The sequence below is a fragment of the Aphelocoma coerulescens genome, chromosome 1 (assembly GCF_041296385.1).
Source record: "Aphelocoma coerulescens isolate FSJ_1873_10779 chromosome 1, UR_Acoe_1.0, whole genome shotgun sequence".
Taxonomy (NCBI): domain Eukaryota; kingdom Metazoa; phylum Chordata; class Aves; order Passeriformes; family Corvidae; genus Aphelocoma; species Aphelocoma coerulescens.
Window position 1 is genome coordinate 34,104,551 of NC_091013.1, and position 18,802 is coordinate 34,123,352.

Genomic DNA, 18,802 nt, shown 5'->3' on the forward strand with positions numbered 1-18,802 from the left:
CCGAGCCGCTCCCGCGGGACGGGCGTGGGGGAACCCTGGCCGGGGCGAGGGAGCGATGACGATCACTGACAAACCGCACTTCGCCGCTTGCCCCCGGCCTTCTCCGCCCCGCGGCTGCGCTGCCTCCGGCGACACCCCGCCCTCTGCCAGTCACCGCCCCGTCCAGGCGCCTCCGCGGGCCGGCGGCGATGGTTGGAGCGGGACGGAGCGCGGAAGGCGAAGGCGGGGGGAAATGTCGCGGTCGCTACGGGAGACGGGGGAAAACCGGAAGCCGGCGGGGCGGGGCGGCGCGGCGCTGGCGAGCCCTTCCCTGCTCCCAGCCTCTCCCCGCCGGGTGGCGGCGGCGGCAGCAGCGCCATGGGGTGTTTCTTCTCCCGCCGCAGGAAGCTGGCCCTGGGCGGCCAGCAGCAGCAGCAGCAGCAGCAGCAGCAGCAGCAGCAGCAGCAGCCAGCGGGAGCCGGGCAGGACGTGGCGCCCGGCGAGCAGAAGGCACCGCAGTACAGCTGGGACCTGCGAGCCAAGGTACCGCCCCGGCTGCTGCCGCCGGCCGCGGGCTGGGGCTGGGGAGTATCGCCTCTCTCGGTGGGCACCGCCTCGCCCTCTCCTGCCGCCCGGCGTTTGCGGCGGGGTGTGTGCTCCGGCAGGGAGCACGCCTTCCCGGTCCCGCTGTTACGGCTCGGTCCGCGCAGTTCAGTGCGGTTATTTGAACAATTAAAAAGTGTTTAGCCACTAAACACTAAAAAGTGTTTAGGCAGTCTCAAATTGTGCAAGTAGAGAGGGCGGCGCGCTGGATGCCGCGGCTGCCGGCGGTGCGAGCATCGGTCCCCGGTGCGGGGCTGCTCCGGATAGGGGCTGGCGCTGCCTCCCGTGGGACAGGGGGTGTAGGCACGCAGCTTGGCTTTGGCAGTCCCCACGGGTGTCTGCCTGCCTTCGGGATTCCTCATACAGCGCGAAGTGCCCCCGGTGCGTGCTTCACCCGAGCACACCGGGATTAAAGGCTGAGGAGCTGCTGGTGCCCGGGCGAGTCCCCGCACCTGGCATTGCGGCGGAAGTACAGAACTCGTGCCGTGTGTCCTGACTGTCTGTATTGATTCCTCCTGCTAGGGTGTTTGCGCTGTTGGTTTGTTTGGTTTTTTTTTTTTTTTTTTTTTTTTTTTTTTTTTGGTTGTTTTTTTTTTTGGCTAGAGGAAGTAGAACTAACTTATCAGCCCCTAAAATGACAGATGAAGACAAATCCTTCCCCATGCTGTTTCCAGAGCTCCTGGAGACAGTCATGAAGACTCGAATAGGAAAGCATTTAAATGCCGGATTAAATGTATTTCTTCCTAGCCTCATTTCAGGTTTCACTTCCTAAATATATCATGACATTATAGCCCTGCTAGGCCTCCCTTCCTTTCCTCTCCAGCTGCCTTCGGGTGGGGGAAGCAGAAACTGGGGCAGACGATAAACTTAATTGATGCGGTTTCAACAAAATCCTCAAACCTTTAGGCCATATTTTACGCATATGGAAAAGAAAATGTGTGAACTTATTTGAATGTTTAGCTTGCTTGTTTTTTAGACTTGGCCAGGTGCTCTAGGGTGTCCCTTAAGTCTTCCAAGTAGATTAAGACAAGCTTAGATGGAGATGAGTTAGAGTGTGCGTGTGGCCTGGAGGAATCGGTTCCTTGAGGATAAAGATGAGCAATCTGTGTTGGGCTTGTTGCTTTGACTGGATAGTGGATATTTACAGAGCAGACAGAGAAGGGGAGGATAGCAGCCTGTCACTTGTATGGACTGTTCTTACTGGGGGAGGGGCTGTACTGAAGCCATATTTTAGAGTGGCAGAACAAAACTTAGTCTGTCTAAAAGTAAATTACTAGATCAACCTTTGGAATAATATTTTTTAATTTTAGAGCAAATTCACCAGCTTAAGTGCAACAGGTATGTGTAGCGGGTTGGGTTTGTAACCGGGCAGAAACACCAATTTAGTGTAGTGGTTTGGGTCCAAAATACTCATTACTGTTTATCTTCTGTGAGATAAGAATTAGGAGAAACGCAAAGCAGGCACCAAACTTGAAGGAATATAAAGAAGTTTATTAACAGACCTAAAAGAGGGAAAAAAAATTATACCACCTTCAGAACTCTCCTCCTCCCCCCACCTTCCTCCCTTCTCCCACTGACAATGTAAAAAGACAACCCTTGAGATGCTCAGTCTGTTTACCACTTCCATAATAACCTTGTTCAGTCCATTTAGAAAGAGAAGTCTCTTCTTGCTCATGCTATGAAAACAGTATCACACCGAGACAGCCGCCCACTTCCAAATATTGTTCAGTCCATTTAGGAAGAGGAGTCTCTCTGCTCGCATGTGAGTCCCTTCCCCCGACTTGCAGCTTTTCCGCAACTGCTTTTGAGGGTCCACTCTTGAAGATTTTTGGGGTACAATTTTAAGGTTGAGCCGTTCAGAAACAAAAGTTTTCTTCACCCATCTCTGGGAGCATTTCATCTCTAAGAACAGAGGCCCTTCTTCTTCCCTGGGAGCAAAGGGTCTTCCTCATCTTCATCTTTAGGACTATCTCTGGGAGCATCTCTAGGAACAGAGGTTTTCTCCTTTCCCGTGTGGAGCAAAAGTCCTCATCACTTCCATCTCTCCCTGTCCAAACTTCTCAAGAAATTACAGCTGTGTCAGCATCTGCCTATCTCAGCGCAGGTGTTTTTGCTTGCGAGTTGAACACTCCACCCCCCCATATCTTCATGAAATTACAACGGGATACTCTGATATATCATAGCTTCACAACAGAATTTCAGCTTTAAGCATCTCCTCTTTCTCTTCCCTCAGGTTTTCAGCTCTTCACAGCACTAAAAGGGTTAATCTCACCTCGGCCTTGCAGCTGGAGTGTGGCTTATCGCTGTTGGTCACCTGACCTCTGCCGGACAGAGGTGCCGCTTTGCTGAAATCTTGGCTGCAGTGGCGGGGGGAAGAGGTTCCGAGCCGCTCTGGCTGCCCACAGCCCTGCTGGGGGGGTCATCCTGGAGCCGTGGCCCGGCCCGGCCTGGCCCAAGCAGGGCCTGGGCTGGGCCCGCTGGCCCCCGCACGGGGCCTGCAGCCACCTGTGCCAGCGCCGGAAACGAGAGAGAGCTGGGGGGGGGGAGTTTGTCTATTCTTAAGTGTGTATCACAGAGGCGGTCACAACTTTAAGTGGCTTAAAGAATTGTCCATATTCAAACTGGCCACTGATAGGTTCTGACAGGTCCCAGAGGAAGCTGTAAGCACCCCTTAGCAAGGACATCCCTTCTGGGACTATGCTTGCTAACCTATGACAGTATGAGAATTTTTACCCCATCTACTTATACACAGCTAACTTTGAAAACTAAAAGAAAGAAAGTCAGGATATAGAAAGACTTGATTCAGAGAATAGACGGCCTTGTTGCTAAGGAGATGATTGTTGTTAACTCGCTGGAAGTAGGCTCAAGCTAACATATGAAGCTGTTACAGCACCAACAATCTACCTCTGTCGAGTAAAAAAAAAGCTGTCAGGTATTGCATGTAAAACTTCCTCCTTTTCTATAAAAGACTCTTAAAAACCAGAAGAATCAGTGAATATGGGCTGTGCTAGTGAACTGTGTAAGCCATCAAATTAGCTGCTTGATTTTATACTGTACAGCCTAAGAATGGCTATTTAATGTTTAAGTCCACTTCTCTTGCTCTTTGCTGCCTTATTTTTCATTGAGCTTTTTGGGTTTAAGATTAATACATTAAATCAGGAAAGCACTGGAGTCACCTTATCTTAGGTGAAGGAGTACTGAGCACTTGGTGCACTAAACTTGTTGACCCCAGTTTGTATTAAGTGATACCATGTCCGTGTTAATGTAGTAGCTTTAAATGTTGTCCTGTTGTCTGTTGCTTTCTCATTTCTGATGCAACACATATATTTATTTATTTCACAGTTTGTGTTTGTACACAAAGTTATATTGAGGCCAGTTGGAAAACCTGTGGCATCAAGACTCCTTTTTGTTCATCAAGTGCATTGAATTGTATTCTAAACCTTGAAAACCTCAACTCTATCAACAGATGTGCTAAGTGGTCTTTTGATGTTTATTTCCACCATTTGGGGATGTGTTTCTGATTTTAGGTTCTCCTACTCAGTGGTGCAGTTGTGGTTATATAGTGTAGTTTTGGAAGCAGGTTTGGCAATTGTCTGTAGTTTTTGTAAACTATGCTCTGTATATTCTTACAGGTGGGTATGTCTTGCTGCTCAGACACTCCAGCTGTCTTCCTTTAAACTAATGCCATTCTGACATGGCAGAAGAATGTAGGCACACTTGTGAGCATGTTTGTGTGATTAGGGATATGTAGAGGAGTGACTGAACCGGGGGGTTTCCTCCAAAAAAACTATTTCTTCTGCTTCTGAAGGACATCATTGCTAATTGAGCCTATTTTAATCATGTTCTGATGGCAAAAGATGGTTACTATTGATACTGTCTGCTAGTGTAGCCCTAGAAAAAGAGTAATATGATGATATTCCACTGACTATGTAACTCTTGTGTAATAGTCCCAAAAATGGACCACGTGGTAGAAAAATCTAAATAGAAAATACTATAAGGTGCTGGTAGTTTAATTGAAATTAAGGAAAGTATATGAATTTGAGTGGCCTTTTCAGATTTCTTTGTGACTTTAAGTGAGGACAGAAGTTTTAAGGTATGCAAAATTTAATCAAATTTAGATAGCATTGTAAATCTGCTGGAGTCTCTAATGCTTACTGAGCCTTGGGTTCAGAGAACTGTATGAAGATTACTTATAGTGCAGTAGAAGAACCAAAGGATCAGATTATCTTGAAAACAGAAGGGACAAGGATGAGTATTCAGTTTCTTGGTGCTCTGGGATTCTGAGTCCACAAGTATAAGTAGTGCACAGTTTATTCCAGAGTCTGTTATTACTGCATTGAATCCTGAGGACTTATGTCTCTTGATGGCTTTGGGCTGTCATGAGAGTCTCCTTCTGACCAAGCGTAGAAGAGGAACTTGGTGGTGCTCAGCCCTTCTCAGCCTTCTTCAGCTAGCTTTCCACCTGGGTTGTTCTCCTTTCCCACTGTGTGACCAACAGCAGTAACTGAGTATGGGTATGTACAGACAAGAACTGGGCGTTTGTGTCTTGTGATGGCAGATACACTCATGACCTTCTCCACAGGAGAAGAAACACAAATAGCTGCATCGTCTTTTTTGCTGTTGTCTCATGCTCAAAGAAGTAGGATTAGATTAATTATGATCACAGGGGCATTTAGAGCTTAGAGGAACTTTCCTTCCCAGATGTTTTTTTTACTTTTAGAAGGAACAAGTGAAGTTTTGTTTTATGTCAACTGACTTGCAATTTAACTGGTTTAGTTGATAAGAAACATGCAGCTATCATTGTTACTGTGCTGTGTAGCTGTAGTTAAACAATTAAAAAAACTAAGAGGTTTAACTTTTTTGCCTAAATCATAGGTAGTCCTTTGTTACTTACCTTACATTTGAGGATTCTTCGTGAATGGTCTGAACTGACTCGGGTATCTTGAACTGTCTAGAACTTGTTTAGGTAGCCATTTTGTATTTTATTTTGGAATATTAATAAAATAACTTTTTTTTTCCTCTAAACAATGAAATATTTTGTCCTTAAATCCAAGGTATCTCCCTTATGCTTCCCAGAGCACCAGAAGAAGTACTGCTATGTTTCTCAGAATGTGATGAGATCAGCTGAGAAGCAGTCAGAAGGTTCATATTAAGCAGTATTGCCAGTTAGATCAAAGCCTGTAGTAGCTTCCTTTCTTCTTTCACTTTTTCTGTACGCAGTATTTGGCAGTGGTTTGCTATATGAATTACCATTTTATGCTGTTATGGGCATTATGGAAAAGCGTGAATATTACCAAGAATGGAAGGAAATGAGCATTCATACTGTTGTATTGGCCACTTTTAAAGTCAGGGCTCCAAAATGAAAAACTGTTTGCTAGTAACAGAAACCTGTGCTACTCTTTGCACTTTTTCTTGTTGTGCAAGAATCTTGAAATCTGCCAGTGGGTGAGAAACTTCAACAGGCAGTCTCCAGAGGATGTTGCAACTCATTACTTAAGGGCACCAAACCCCTGCAAGTATGAGTATGCAGAAGTGTCTAGGCCTGGGAATGCACTTTTCTTTCTTATTTCCCTTATGTTAATTCCCCTGCTGACAAAAATAGCGCTTAAAGCTTCTTAAGTTGGTGTGCCTACCCTATAGGTGCAGCTTTTAATGTCACTGGGTCAGCAGCCAACTTTTGTATGTCATCAGCTGTATATAATTAATCTCTGAACTGCCGTCTGTACTGAGTTAGAGAGATAGAGGATGATTTTTTGAGAATTATATTTAAAAGAGAAGACCTTAGTGTAAGTGGTTTAGAAATACTTTACAAACTGTTTGCTCATCAGCCTAGGCACGGGTAGCTAGGGGAGAGCTGTAACCTGTTAAGAACTTCTCATATCTGTGGGGGTGTATCACTGTTGACTGAAACTCCTTCCCTGATGGACCCTGTGAAAAAGTCTTGCTAAGACGTGAACTCATCCCAGAAAGAGTTCAAGATGTTGAGATCCTTTGTGATTCTAGGCACAGTTAACCACTAACAACTCTGAAGGTCTAGTACTTCTAAGTCTTCTTCCAAACGGGAGCTGCCCAGTCTTGGTTCCAGTAAACTGGATAATGGTGGCTGAAGAGATGTATGTCATGTGCAGCTTTCACATAGCCTCTGACCTTCTTGCAAGACAAGTGTTTGCAGGAAGGAAAGCTGCTTAACGCACCTTGCACTTGTAACAGGATGTCCTAGAGTTGTAAGCAGCCATGACAAACTCATTTGCCCTCACTTCTCTCCTTCTTTTTGTTCTTTAAAATCCTTGCTCCTTACAATTTGTCCTCTAGCCCTTTGTAACAGACTTCTCACCATTGTAATTACTGATAACCAAAGATTAAACTTCTGTGCCTGTTTTGAGAAGGAAGAATATTAGCCCTGTAAACAGGGCTAACTTTCTCATCGTCACATCTGGTTATTTTAGGTCATTCTGTGGAGTAATCCCTGAACCTGTGCATAGCCACTTATGCTAGAAGGTTTCAAATCCTGAGCTGTGCCAATACCTATTAATGTATGACTCTTATCTACTCTAAGAACTCTTTACATTCAGCTGAAAATATTAAAAGTTATCTCTATGAATAGTCATCTTTTGAACTTATATCAGCCTGGGGGGGAAAAAAGACATTTAAAAAAATCTGTTAAGGGCTGGAAAGTAAAGTGTCTCTTTGAGTGAGATGGGTGGATTTGGACGAAGTTTTTTGAAACTTTATCCAAACACAAAGGACAAATATATGAGTTATCAAATAATTGAGTTTTGCTGACCTGCCACATGCTTAAGATTTTATAGCCAATGGAGCACCAGACAAATGGGCAGAGAAATGTGCATAGCCCTGGTTGTGGTTGTATGAGGCTGCAGATGTTACTTTCTTCTGTTTCTTTTGGCTTTCCTAGCCTCCTTTTTTTTCTTTGTTGCCAAGACAGAGCTTAAGAAGCAGTTGATGTTGACTGTCAGGGGAAGGAAGGTGGTTGCAGTGATTTAATATTAACCTGAAGATTTCAGAGATGGTGAACACAAATCAAGAGGGCCGATGGCATCCTGGCTTGTGTCAAAAATAGTGTGGCCAGCAGGACTAGGACCATGGCCTGTACTTGGCATTGGTGAGGTTGCATCTCAAATCCTGTATTCAGTTCTGGATTCCTCACTTCAAGAAAGACACCGACGTGCTGGAGTGTGTCCAGAGAAGGGCAATGGAGCTGGTGAAGGGTCTGGAGCACAGGTCTGATGAGAAGCATCTGAGGGAGCTGGGGCTGTTTAGTTGGAAGAAAAGGAGGCTCTCTACATCCACCTGAAAGGAGGCTGTAGGAGGTCAGGGTTGGTCTCTTCTCCCAAGCACCCAGTGACAGAACAAGATGAAAAGGCCTCAAGTTACTCCAGGGGAGGCATAGATTGGACATTAAGAAAAATTTATTCGTGGAAAGAGTTGGAACAGGCATCCCAGGGAATTGATTGAGTCACCATCCCTGGAGGTATTTAAAAAAGATGTGTAGATGTGGCAGTTGGGGACATGGTTTAGTGGTGGACTTGGCAATGTTAGGTTAGTGGTTGCACTTGATGGTCTTAGAGGTCTTTTCCAATTTAAACTATTCTATAATCCTAGGAGCATATGAGGAGCTGTTGGATGCTTCCTCCAAATCACAGTTCTGCCTTCATGCGTGTTTCTCTGGCAGGTTTCTTTTACCCAGGAGAAGTGAAATATTTCTATCTGCTATGGTCTCTTAGGTTACCCCTCCTCTCAGGGGCAGTAACCCCGTGTGGGGAGAGAGTATTAAATCTATTTCATGCAGTCCCTTCAGTCTGTACTGCATGTTAATCAATAAATACTCTTGGTCTTTAAAAGGATAACTGCAAAGCAAAATTAAGGGAAATGGGCAAACTCCATAGCATGGTCAACAAACTGAGAAGTAAAAGCTGTGTCAGGGCAGCAGTCTTAGTTCTGGAAAACAGGGAAATAAAGAGGAGCTCCTGAATCTGCTAATAAGGTGAATTTTTATCTTGACTACTGTTCTTACTCAAAAACTCTCATTTGAGACTGTCTGTAAGCTGTGAGTTTGCTGACTAACCAGTGTTTTTCACCTAGGCCTAAATAAAATTGCAATGTGAAGTTTCACACATCCCTACAAAGGCCGCTGTGTAGGATGAGCTAGTGCTGCTTCAGAGGCTTTGTAGAGCAGAGTAATTCAGTAGGATGTGCTTAGGTGCCAAGTTTCAAAAAAGCTGTAAGTTCTGGAAACACTGAACTTCTCATTCCTAAGAGAAGTAACTGTTCCTCTGTGCCTCTTTTGAAGGCGGGAAGTCTGTCTGCCATGGTTATTTAAAAAAAACAACACCCAACATACAAATATACACATACATAAATGTTCTAGGAGATGCCTGGGAAGAATATGTCCAAAAGCAGTTTCAATACTTATATTCTCAAGTAAGAGGGAATATGAGTGTAAATAACTTGCATATGGATCAAATATATAACATTACTTGAGACTAAAGACTTTGGAGAGTTTGAATCCAAAGCATGCCATGTGACTGAGTCTCCATGCAGTGTCCCTTATCTTTTGAGTCTCACAATTTTATTTTTAACACTTCCAACTAACTTTCCTGGATATATACTAGTGGTACTAAATATGATTGAGGAGATAATTCTAGGAAGCCATCTTCATTGTCTCAATTTGCAATTTATTTGGAAGATTATCGGTTGCAAAGCTCCTTTCCTGCCTGAAGGTCACATATGTTGCATAGAATGAAGTACATTTTATCAGTTGGTAGAGATTTTTAGCTTCCTTGGGCTGTTCCAGTCAAAAGCTACCAAAGCTGGTTTAGTGAATGGGTGCTAGCCCATTCTGGTTTATGCCTTTTGCTGGTCTCTAAATATCGTGTCAATGTTTGACATGCTAGGAAGGAGAAGTTTCTTAGAAATTGGGCTACACCAAAACTGATTATGGTACAGCAAATTTTAGGAGCCTCAGGCTGATAATCAAATAGCAAGTTTGTGAAGTGGTCTTGTGGTAGGCTCTTTCAGGTACTTGGACACTTCTGAGTGCTATTTTAATGAGCTTTCACAAGAGGGCAGAGTAGAATTTGCTCCAGGAATTGCAGTTGACTTGAGACTTAACTTAGATCTAGAAATAAGCCAGCTCAGGTTCTTCTGGTTTTAGGACAGCATGGGCTGTATTATTTATGCTTTCCACCTGTATTGCATTAATCCTAGGTGCTGTGTGGCTTCTGAGTTGTTGCTCCCTAAAGGAGAGTCCCAGTCCCACAGCCTCTCTCAAGTGTTCTGTGCCAGTGAGAGGGATGCTGGAGTGTGGAGGAGATCTGCAAACATGCCCCCTGTACCACCACTGCCACTTTTTGCTTCTTTCACATAGCTAAAACAATCTCATATGTTTTTTTTAGCACAAAAATCTTGTCATTGTTAGCACAAGATAATGCTGTGGCACAGATTAATGAGCTTTCTGTAGTTTGCAAACATAATAGAGAAGATACTGCTTGACTGCAACAAGGTTTCCTTGCAATGTGTTGAGGTGTGGTAAAATAGGACCAAGAAAGCTACTTGAAAAGGAAATACTGTGTATCTCCAGCTTTATGAATCTGTAAGTATGTTGGACAATTTATTTATTACAGTTACGACTCTAATACCCAGAACCATCATCCTCGTTGAAACAGTTTAGAGTCCACAGATAAAACTGGCTCCCCTTGCCCCCTTCCTGTATTAAAGGACAAACTGAGCTGTTGTGTTTTTTCCCCCTGGAGCATCTTGTAAGTGTAGTTTCACTTTTTAGTTGTACCTCAGTACTGTGTATTCCAGTAGTTTAACTAAAAGAGTTGCTTCTGATGTTTCATCACTCACTGAAGCCCCTTGTGGCAGTTTATCCTGTACAATTCAGTGGCACTTCAGTCAGTGCAAGTCAATTGGCATTTAGCATTATAATATTGTCTGTATTTGAAGACTTTAACATTCTTTTTTTTTTCTTCCTCCTTCAGATTGACCCCAAAGATTACACTTTTTCCGGACTTAAAGATGAAACTGTGGGTCGACTGCCTGGAAAAGTAGCAGGGCAACAATTTGTCATTCAGGACTGCGAGAACTGTAAAATCTACATATTTGACCATTCTGCTACAATCACTGTTGATGACTGTGTAAATTGCCAAATCTTTTTAGGACCGATAAAAGGCAGCGTGTTTTTCCGTGACTGCAAAGATTGTAAGTGCGTGGTTGCCTGCCAACAGTTCCGCACGCGGGACTGCAGAAAGCTGGAGGTGTTCTTGTGCTGTGCCACCCAGCCCATTATAGAGTCCTCCACAGGTATGAAATTTGGATGTTTCCAGTACTATTATCCTGAGCTTGCTTTACAATTTAAAGATGCTGGTCTGAGTATCTTCAATAACACATGGAGCAACATCCATGACTTTACCCCTGGGTCTGGAGAAAATAACTGGGGCCTTTTGCCTGAAACTGCTGTAGTCCAAGATTATGTTCCTTTGCCCAGCTCTGAGGAGCTGAAAGCCGTCAGGATTTCTACTGATGCTACAAAGAGCATAATACCAATAACTCGAGGGCAGAGACAGAAAAGCAGCGATGAATCGTGTTTGGCTGTGTTTTTTGCTGGTGACTACACAACTGCAAATGCCAGGAAGTTAATTGATGAGGTAAGCAACCTTTGTCTTCATTCAGGTTTTTTGATTCCTAATTAAATTTTCCTCTGGACAGCCTCTGGTGCTCCCTAGAGGGGGAATATAGAGGCTCTGTTTGCCTACTGACCATACTGATCAACTGCACTGTTTAAAACCTTAAAGCAAGATAAAGACTGAATCTCATTTGATCAGTCAGTTGCTCTGCAGCTGACATGCTGGGTGGCAAATCTATCCTCTAACAGTTCTGGTGTAGTTTTCCATCATGGCACAGGAAAATGATGCTCTGAAGAACATGTGTAGTTGATTTGATGAACTTGGTCAAATACAGAGTAAGTGATTGACAGTGCTTGTGAAAGGGATGTAGCTGATTAACTTGTTAGCTTATTGCCCTGAAAGTGTCAGCTAACCAAAGTCTGTCCTGAAAGTTTTTCCAGTACTAACAGAGTCTAAAAAAAAAAACGGTGTTAAAATGCATCCCATGTGTCATCCAGTGTTGGAACTTTTTTCTGAAAGGGGCAGTGAGTGTTTGTCACGGCTGGTCAGCTGTCTTCAATGACTTAAATAGCTTTTTTGTTGGTCTTGGTTTTTTCTTTCTTTCTTTTTTGGTCTCTTTTTTTTTTTTTTTTTTTTTTTTTCTGTGAGGCAGCAGCTTCCAAGCTTGGCTGAGTTTGTACTTTCCTGGGGCTAAAACCTGGGAGTGGCTGGCTGCTTTCATCATCCTGAAGTGCCAAGGATGTCACAGAGCAGAGCCAGTAACCATGGGCTACAGCATCTGACAGTGGTGTCTGCAAAAGCTGCTGATCACAGTGTTGTATGATCAACTAAACATCTGGTGGAGCTCTTTCCCTTGGGTGTTTATCTGCAAGGCAAGAAAGCTGTAGTGTGTCTCCTTGCCTTCCCACTGCCCAGTTGGACTTTTGTGGAACTGAGCTACTGAGTGAAGGCAGATAATGATACTTATGGGTTGGATTTTTTTCTGGCAAAGGAATAGCTACAGAAAAGAAGGTAATAGATGTGTTCTCCTCTGTTAGCAGTTATTTAGATATTAGAGTTAAGAAGATGCTAAGAGACTAGTTAGTGAGTTTCTGTAGAAATCCAACTGCTCTGTAGATGAATGGATGTTTTGGAAGTAAAAATGTATTTGCTCCTTTCCAACATGCTTTTAGTTTCATATTAGATTTGGAGTGAAAATGAGGGGGTGGGCTGGGATGTGTATATGTGTTTTCAAACATTGTTAACTACTGTTCCAAAACTGAAAACTTCAGCAGTGGATAGATGAGTGTTTGAGCTAATGCTTGACTGAACTATTGCAGACTAAAGAGAACTGACTGCTTGTTTCCAGATGCTGACTGCCTTTAACTCCCATTAGTTTCTGCTTGTGAGGGATTGTGGGGAAAAACACATAACGCTGGGCCCTAATATATAAAACAAAAATATTCACATTTATTCCTCTAGGTGCACTAGGGCGGAGGAGAAAATCTGGATGAGTGGAATGAAAATAAACAGAAGTGTAGAAAAAGGAAATGGTCTCTGAAAAGAGCAAAAAGGGTCCCTTTGCTCTGTGACTTAATGTGTGGGAGAAAAATGGGTCTATTACAGTGTAACCTGGATACTCAAGTTGAACTCTGCCATAGAAGCATTTTTAACATGAATCCTTTCTCTGTTAACAGATGACAAATAAAGGCTTTCAGCTGGTACAGACTAAAGAAGTCGTAATGAAGGCAGAGGATGCTCACAGAGTTTTCCAGCAGAGTGCATCAGAATTCACTTCACTGCTGGAAAAAGGTGAGTTTATGTTTTCTTTCTTCTCTTGATATAGAAATCTGTCACTAGAGAGTTCTGGAGAAGAAAGAAAAAGAAGGAGAAATTTGTGTTTCAAGGGCATACTGTAAAACCTGTTGAGATTAATTTTGGAAGCCTCAGCGAGGCCCTAAACCAGCCAAAATTCCTGAAGGCATCAGAAATTAGTTATTTCACATGTATTTTGTGTCTCTGCTCCCCCTCTAGTGGTCCAACAGCGTAGCTCAGGAGCAGTGGCACATGCAGACCTACCTGGAATGGTCAAAAGCAGCTCATGCCTTTAGCCTATTTTGAACTTGTCAGCAATGCTGCTCAACCACTGAGCTGTTCAGCATTTCAGTATAAATATTTAAGCAAATTGGTATAGATGTACATAAAGCAGATAAGCATTTAAAATTCTTGTTTATAACTGGTGTACTGTCAGAGTATTTCTAAAGCCTTTCTATTGATATGACTGCAGTTGGGTTTTGTCTCTTCTTGCAGAAGTACTGACATCTTGTTATCTGTTACATGCTAAAGATCACTACACACTCCCAGGCTTGGTAGCAACATGCAGGTTTATTCATGGTGACATGAGAGGTTTGTGATGTTCATTGCAAGAACAGGACAAAAGTCATTGCACTTACAAGATGATAGTCTAGTTTCTGGGCTATATTGCAGTCATATGGGAAGAAATACCATGTTCAGAATGAAACCAGAGAAAGCAGATCTGCAAATAGAGGGTGAGAACAAGTCTAAAAATCAGGCAATTCGCTATCTTGGGACTGAGGCAAAAATGCCTGAATGACTCAGTCCCACTCCAGATGTCTGTGAAATGGCTCACTATTTGAGCAGTATAGTCTGACTCACTTCCATGATGCCTTGCACTCCTTAGCATTTTTGTGCTATTGCTGCCTTTCAAGAAGTAAAACTGGAATCCTGCCCAAATCTCTGCCAAAAAAAAAAAAAAAAAAAAGCATGGAATTGCAGATAACACTGTACTTTTTTTTTTAACATTAAAGTGTTTTTAATTCTTTATCTGCTGTTATGGGGCTACTCAAGCAAAAAAATAAAATACTTCTTGCAAGCTTCACAATTCCCTATGGATTGAGAAATCTACTGTTTCAATGCAAACCTTAAAAGTAGTATTGATTTTAGATTAAACTATTTTCCAGGTCCAGTGGTTGCTTTGGAGTTCAATGGAGATGGTGCTGTGGAACAGTGTCGAAGCACTATAAATGAAGTTTTTAGTGGGACGAAGGTAAGCTGGTATATTGCTTTATTCACCGAAAATATTACAGAATGTCTGAGCTATTTCATGGTCAAGATATAGTGTTGACGTAGTACACAATCTTTTTAGATTCATGGGTAGTAAAATTGGAATATCATTTTGTTGTGGTTTTGTTTTTTTGTCTTCAAAACCCAAATTGCTTGTTAGTGACAAGAAAATTGTCCTAGGAAAGAGAGTTCTGAATCCCCATATCCACTGAAGAACACAAGATTTCCACTTAAAACTGTTATTTCATGTAATAGCAAAATCAAGTTCTATAAATATAGTACAAAAAAGTTCCACTTCAAGTCTTGGATTTAGTCACTTAGCTTTGTGGTGTCCTGTCTATTAAACCATGACAAAGATAATATGATGGGATTTCAACTTTTTCTGTGTTTACTTTTGCTGTGCTGGATACAACAGAATGCCTTCCTTCAAAGGCAGTGCTCTTTTTTCTTCTGTCAGCTTGTTTCGCTTTAGCTTCCTTACACCACACCTCCTCTTTCCTTGCTGCTCCCCCTCTCTGAATGGCAATGGTTTTGAGAAAGTTTCTGGAAACATTCAGAGCACTCCTGGTAACAGGAAAGTGACAAACCCTTTGCTTTCAGGCAGCTGTTCAAAGAAAACTAGAATGTCTTTGAGACATAGCATCCATATAGCTCCTTGTAGTCTTCCAGTTCCTTTCAAAAGAGTTACTTGGAACTAGGCTGCCTGGTTTCTGGAAACCAGTCATCTTGTAAAAAGTCATAGCATTTAATTTTATGATTGAGGCTGTTGCTTGCATGTTGAGGTTGGTGAACAGCCACAATGCTCTCTGTTACACTCAACTGTTTGAGTATTGCCTAAAACAATTGTTGTTGATCTGCTGAAAGCTTTCAAAGGTGATTGTCCTAGAGCTTGGACTTTCACATACATTGATACATTTTGAAAAATGCAAATGTAATTACAGTTATTTTTTTTTAAATGGTCATCTGCTGGAGAAGCAACAAAGTTTTTTTGAGGGTAATATAGCACAAGAAAGTCTTTATTACAAACTCTCCCTTTCTGTTAAAGGAGAGTAGTAGTCTAAGGATTTTGTGTATTTATTTTTCCCCCACTCTCCTGGAGAGAGTTGACTTTACCAATCAAAATACATCTAAATAGACACTAGCTGAAGCTGTGACCCCTGAATAATGAAGCCCTAAACTCCTGATCCTGAAGGCAAGGGTTAATGCAGCTACCATGTGTGCTAGGAAGGGGTGACGATAACAAATGGTGGGTGCATCAGGGCTGAGAGAATTCTAGGATTTGTTCTGTCATGCAGTGGGAACCAACAGAGTTGTCTCTCTTGAAATGCAAAACTAAAAATAAGCATTACTGATTCCAAATGGGCAAAGACTGGTTTAACTGCTGCATAACTTTTCTTGTTTAACAAAACAGGTTTTTGTATCAGAAAGCAAAGCATCAGCATCTCAAGATGTAGACAATTTCTACAACTTCGCTGACATGCAGATGGGAATGTGAAGTTTAGCGTGAAGGTGCTCACGTACGGTTTGTCTCAGCACTTGGATGTCACTTGGCTTGAATATTGCAGTAATTTTGTCATTTAGTTTTGTCTTTCTCATATATCCCTTTTATAAAGCCACTGGTGGTTTTAATACCATATTATCTGAACTGGAGTAAATGGCATAGCTCTCCATGTCCATTGTGTTTGAAACTTAAGTTTAACTTCAAAAAACAATTGAGCTTTTCTACTAACTTTTTTACAGTGATTTCTAAACATCTATCGGCACTTGAATGTTTCTTGACAACATCTAATGGTTATACTTATCTTAAAAGTGCAATGCTGATCCAAGTTTGATGCAGTAGTAATTGTTATCTTTAACTCAGATACACTGTTTAGAAAGTGTATTTTTGTGAAACTTGACCTTCAAAACTTTCCCACATGCAAATTTGTCTTCACTGGGGGTTTAGGAAGGAAGCTGTAGTCATTGACTTTTTCTGAAAGCTTAGCCTGAAATGAATTGTCCTTGTAGAATGCTTTCAAAAGCAGTTTGTGACTTTGGCTTACTCTGCTTCAGCACGTTTTTTGAATAAAGTTGTTTGCAGCAGCATTTATGGTGAGAGTTGTCACAACAGCATTCTGGTCAGTGAGCACTTGCCAGGCTTTTCTGCTTTGAGGTGAATCCTGAGTGTGAGTGCTCTGCTGAAGCTACTCGAAGGTCTGCTGAGGTTCTTTGGCAATACAGCTGCCTCTGGTATTCCTAGCTGACACATGGGATATACATGAGGTTTCTTTGCATGTGGAGCAATAAACCTCTGGCACACTGTTGTTTCCTAGAAGGGACATACAGTAGCCAGTAGTCAGAGAAGGACTTTGATGGCATTAAAAACCCCTTCTTCCTTGCTAGACCCTAGGAGAAGGCTTTTACATTCAGAAGTAGTACAGAAAGTGCTACGCACTGCCATACGATTTATTTTGTGCTAATTCTAAAGACAGGCTGAAGAAGTGCTACCAGCATTTTGTGAGATGCATTTGAATGGTGTTCAGTAATAATGCTTATTGCTAAATATTGCATATTAGAATGGCAGTCTATATGGGTATTAAATGCATGATTGATTTATTTTTGCATATTACATCCTTACTGATTTTTCTACATGAACTTAAAGCTTATGTCTGGGTTTACAAGCCCTCTGTAATACTTGAACCAATTGTGCATGCAGACACACAAAACCAAATTTCGTAATTAAAACAGTGGCTTGCCAGTTTGCATAGCCTTTACAATTCATTGAATGGGTTGGGGCTGTGTTGAGGTGCTAAAGCTATTTCCTCATTATGGTCATCTGTCAAAAGGGAAGATCTTGCAAATCTTAACTGAAAATGAGTCTTGACTCATCAGTTTCACAGCTCTGGAGCTCCACAGTGGGTGGCTAAAAACACATCTCTAATTTTTTTGAATTAGCACATGAAAGAATCTGTTCTTCTGAAATTCATAATTCTGTAATGCCCAAGAGAGGTTGTGAACTGTCATTTTGTTGCTACTGGGCAAATGCTTGCCATTAGTTTAAACTAGAGAATATGTCCTTAGGACCTCTTGTTAGTTATGCATAGATTAAATAAGGAAGAATATCTCCTGAATAAACCATTGGTGTACTGAAGGTAAGATAATTGCCTTAATCTGAAGATAATCTGAAATGTTTTTATTTGATAAAGTGAAAGAAAATCAAGCCACCACCAGAATCCAACTGCTAGCAGAAATTACCACTTACTTGCACTTAGCCAGCCAGGATTATTTTTTTTTAATAAGTGTGAGGTGAGGCTGTGAAAAGAGTTAGAAATTTTATCTTGCTCTCCAAAGTACTAGCACAACTCATCAGTCAACATGTACAGGAATTAATCTAGACATGTACAGTAAATGTATTATTTTGGTATGGGACAGTACATTGAAATTGTATAATGTACTTCAGAGCTGTCCGTGTGTGATTTATATCAGCAGTGCATATACTGGACCACCTTGGTCTCTAAACTTTTACATATAATATTTCCAAAGTTACCTGCTGACACATGATTATGTGTATGTTTATAGCTTATTTTTTGTATCATCAACTTGCTCTGGAAACAAAGTGCTAAATGGGCTTTTGTGACTACTTTTGCTGGAGGACAGGATGATTAATTGAAAATTAATCTAGGCTTGAAACAGTGGAATAACTTTTCTACATGCTGGGAAGAGCAGTGTTGCTTTTTTTTTTTTTTTTAACATGGACAGTCTGTTTACCGACATCAAGAACTTCTAATAAAAAATCCCTAACTAATGAAGGAGTTTCTCAATCCAATTAATTATCTTTTGATTTCAATTTCTTGCTAACAGGTGTTAAAAACACTTCTGGCTTAAGAGTCAGGAATCCTTTGCATTACAGAATGGTACGTGTTTCATGTATTCTTTGTACATTTGTTGTGTAGCTTTTAATGTAATTTGTATTACACTGTGAATGTGATTCATAATAAACATTTGAAGTATTTAAACTCTGGATTCTGAAGACTTTTTAAACTTACAGTATATTGAAAAACATAATTACATTATATTAGGTATAAAAACTGATTTCCATGTTTAAACGGGGGTAAATCTTGAAATAGATACTCATAGCTCATCAAAAATAAGCATTAACTCTCTAGTCATTCATCCTCTGAAAAAGGTGGTATTTTTTGACAGCAGGGATTTTTCCTCAATCAGAGATTGTGGTTGTTATAGTAGTAAAATTGTTAGTTTAGAAAGCAGGTCCATGTAATATCTGAAAACCGGTAAAAACCTCCTGAAAATAGGTAAACATTTAGTAAATCTCCAAACACGGCTTTAAAGTGGTCAGAAATGTGACTCTTCCAAGTAGAGATAGTCTAGGGTAACTCTCACTAAGCATAAATGCTTGGAAAGAACATAAAGTACTGTATCAGTATAATTGTCTTTCGAATATATTGAGTAAAATTGTGAAGTTTTGAAGTATCAAAGCTTTTGGTTTACCCTTAGCTATTATTGTACAATTA

General features: G+C 41.5%; 1 protein-coding gene across 1 annotated transcript; it reads left to right on the forward strand.

The window, feature by feature from the left end:
- Positions 1-291: 291 nt before the first annotated feature.
- RP2 (RP2 activator of ARL3 GTPase) lies at positions 292-18,286 on the forward strand. The gene is made up of 5 exons (XM_069006472.1): positions 292-522; positions 10,584-11,249; positions 12,905-13,019; positions 14,189-14,274; positions 15,703-18,286. Exons 1-5 carry the CDS (start codon positions 358-360, stop codon positions 15,784-15,786), a joined length of 1,116 nt encoding a protein of 371 aa, XP_068862573.1. The 5' UTR covers positions 292-357; the 3' UTR covers positions 15,787-18,286.
- Positions 18,287-18,802: the final 516 nt, after the last annotated feature.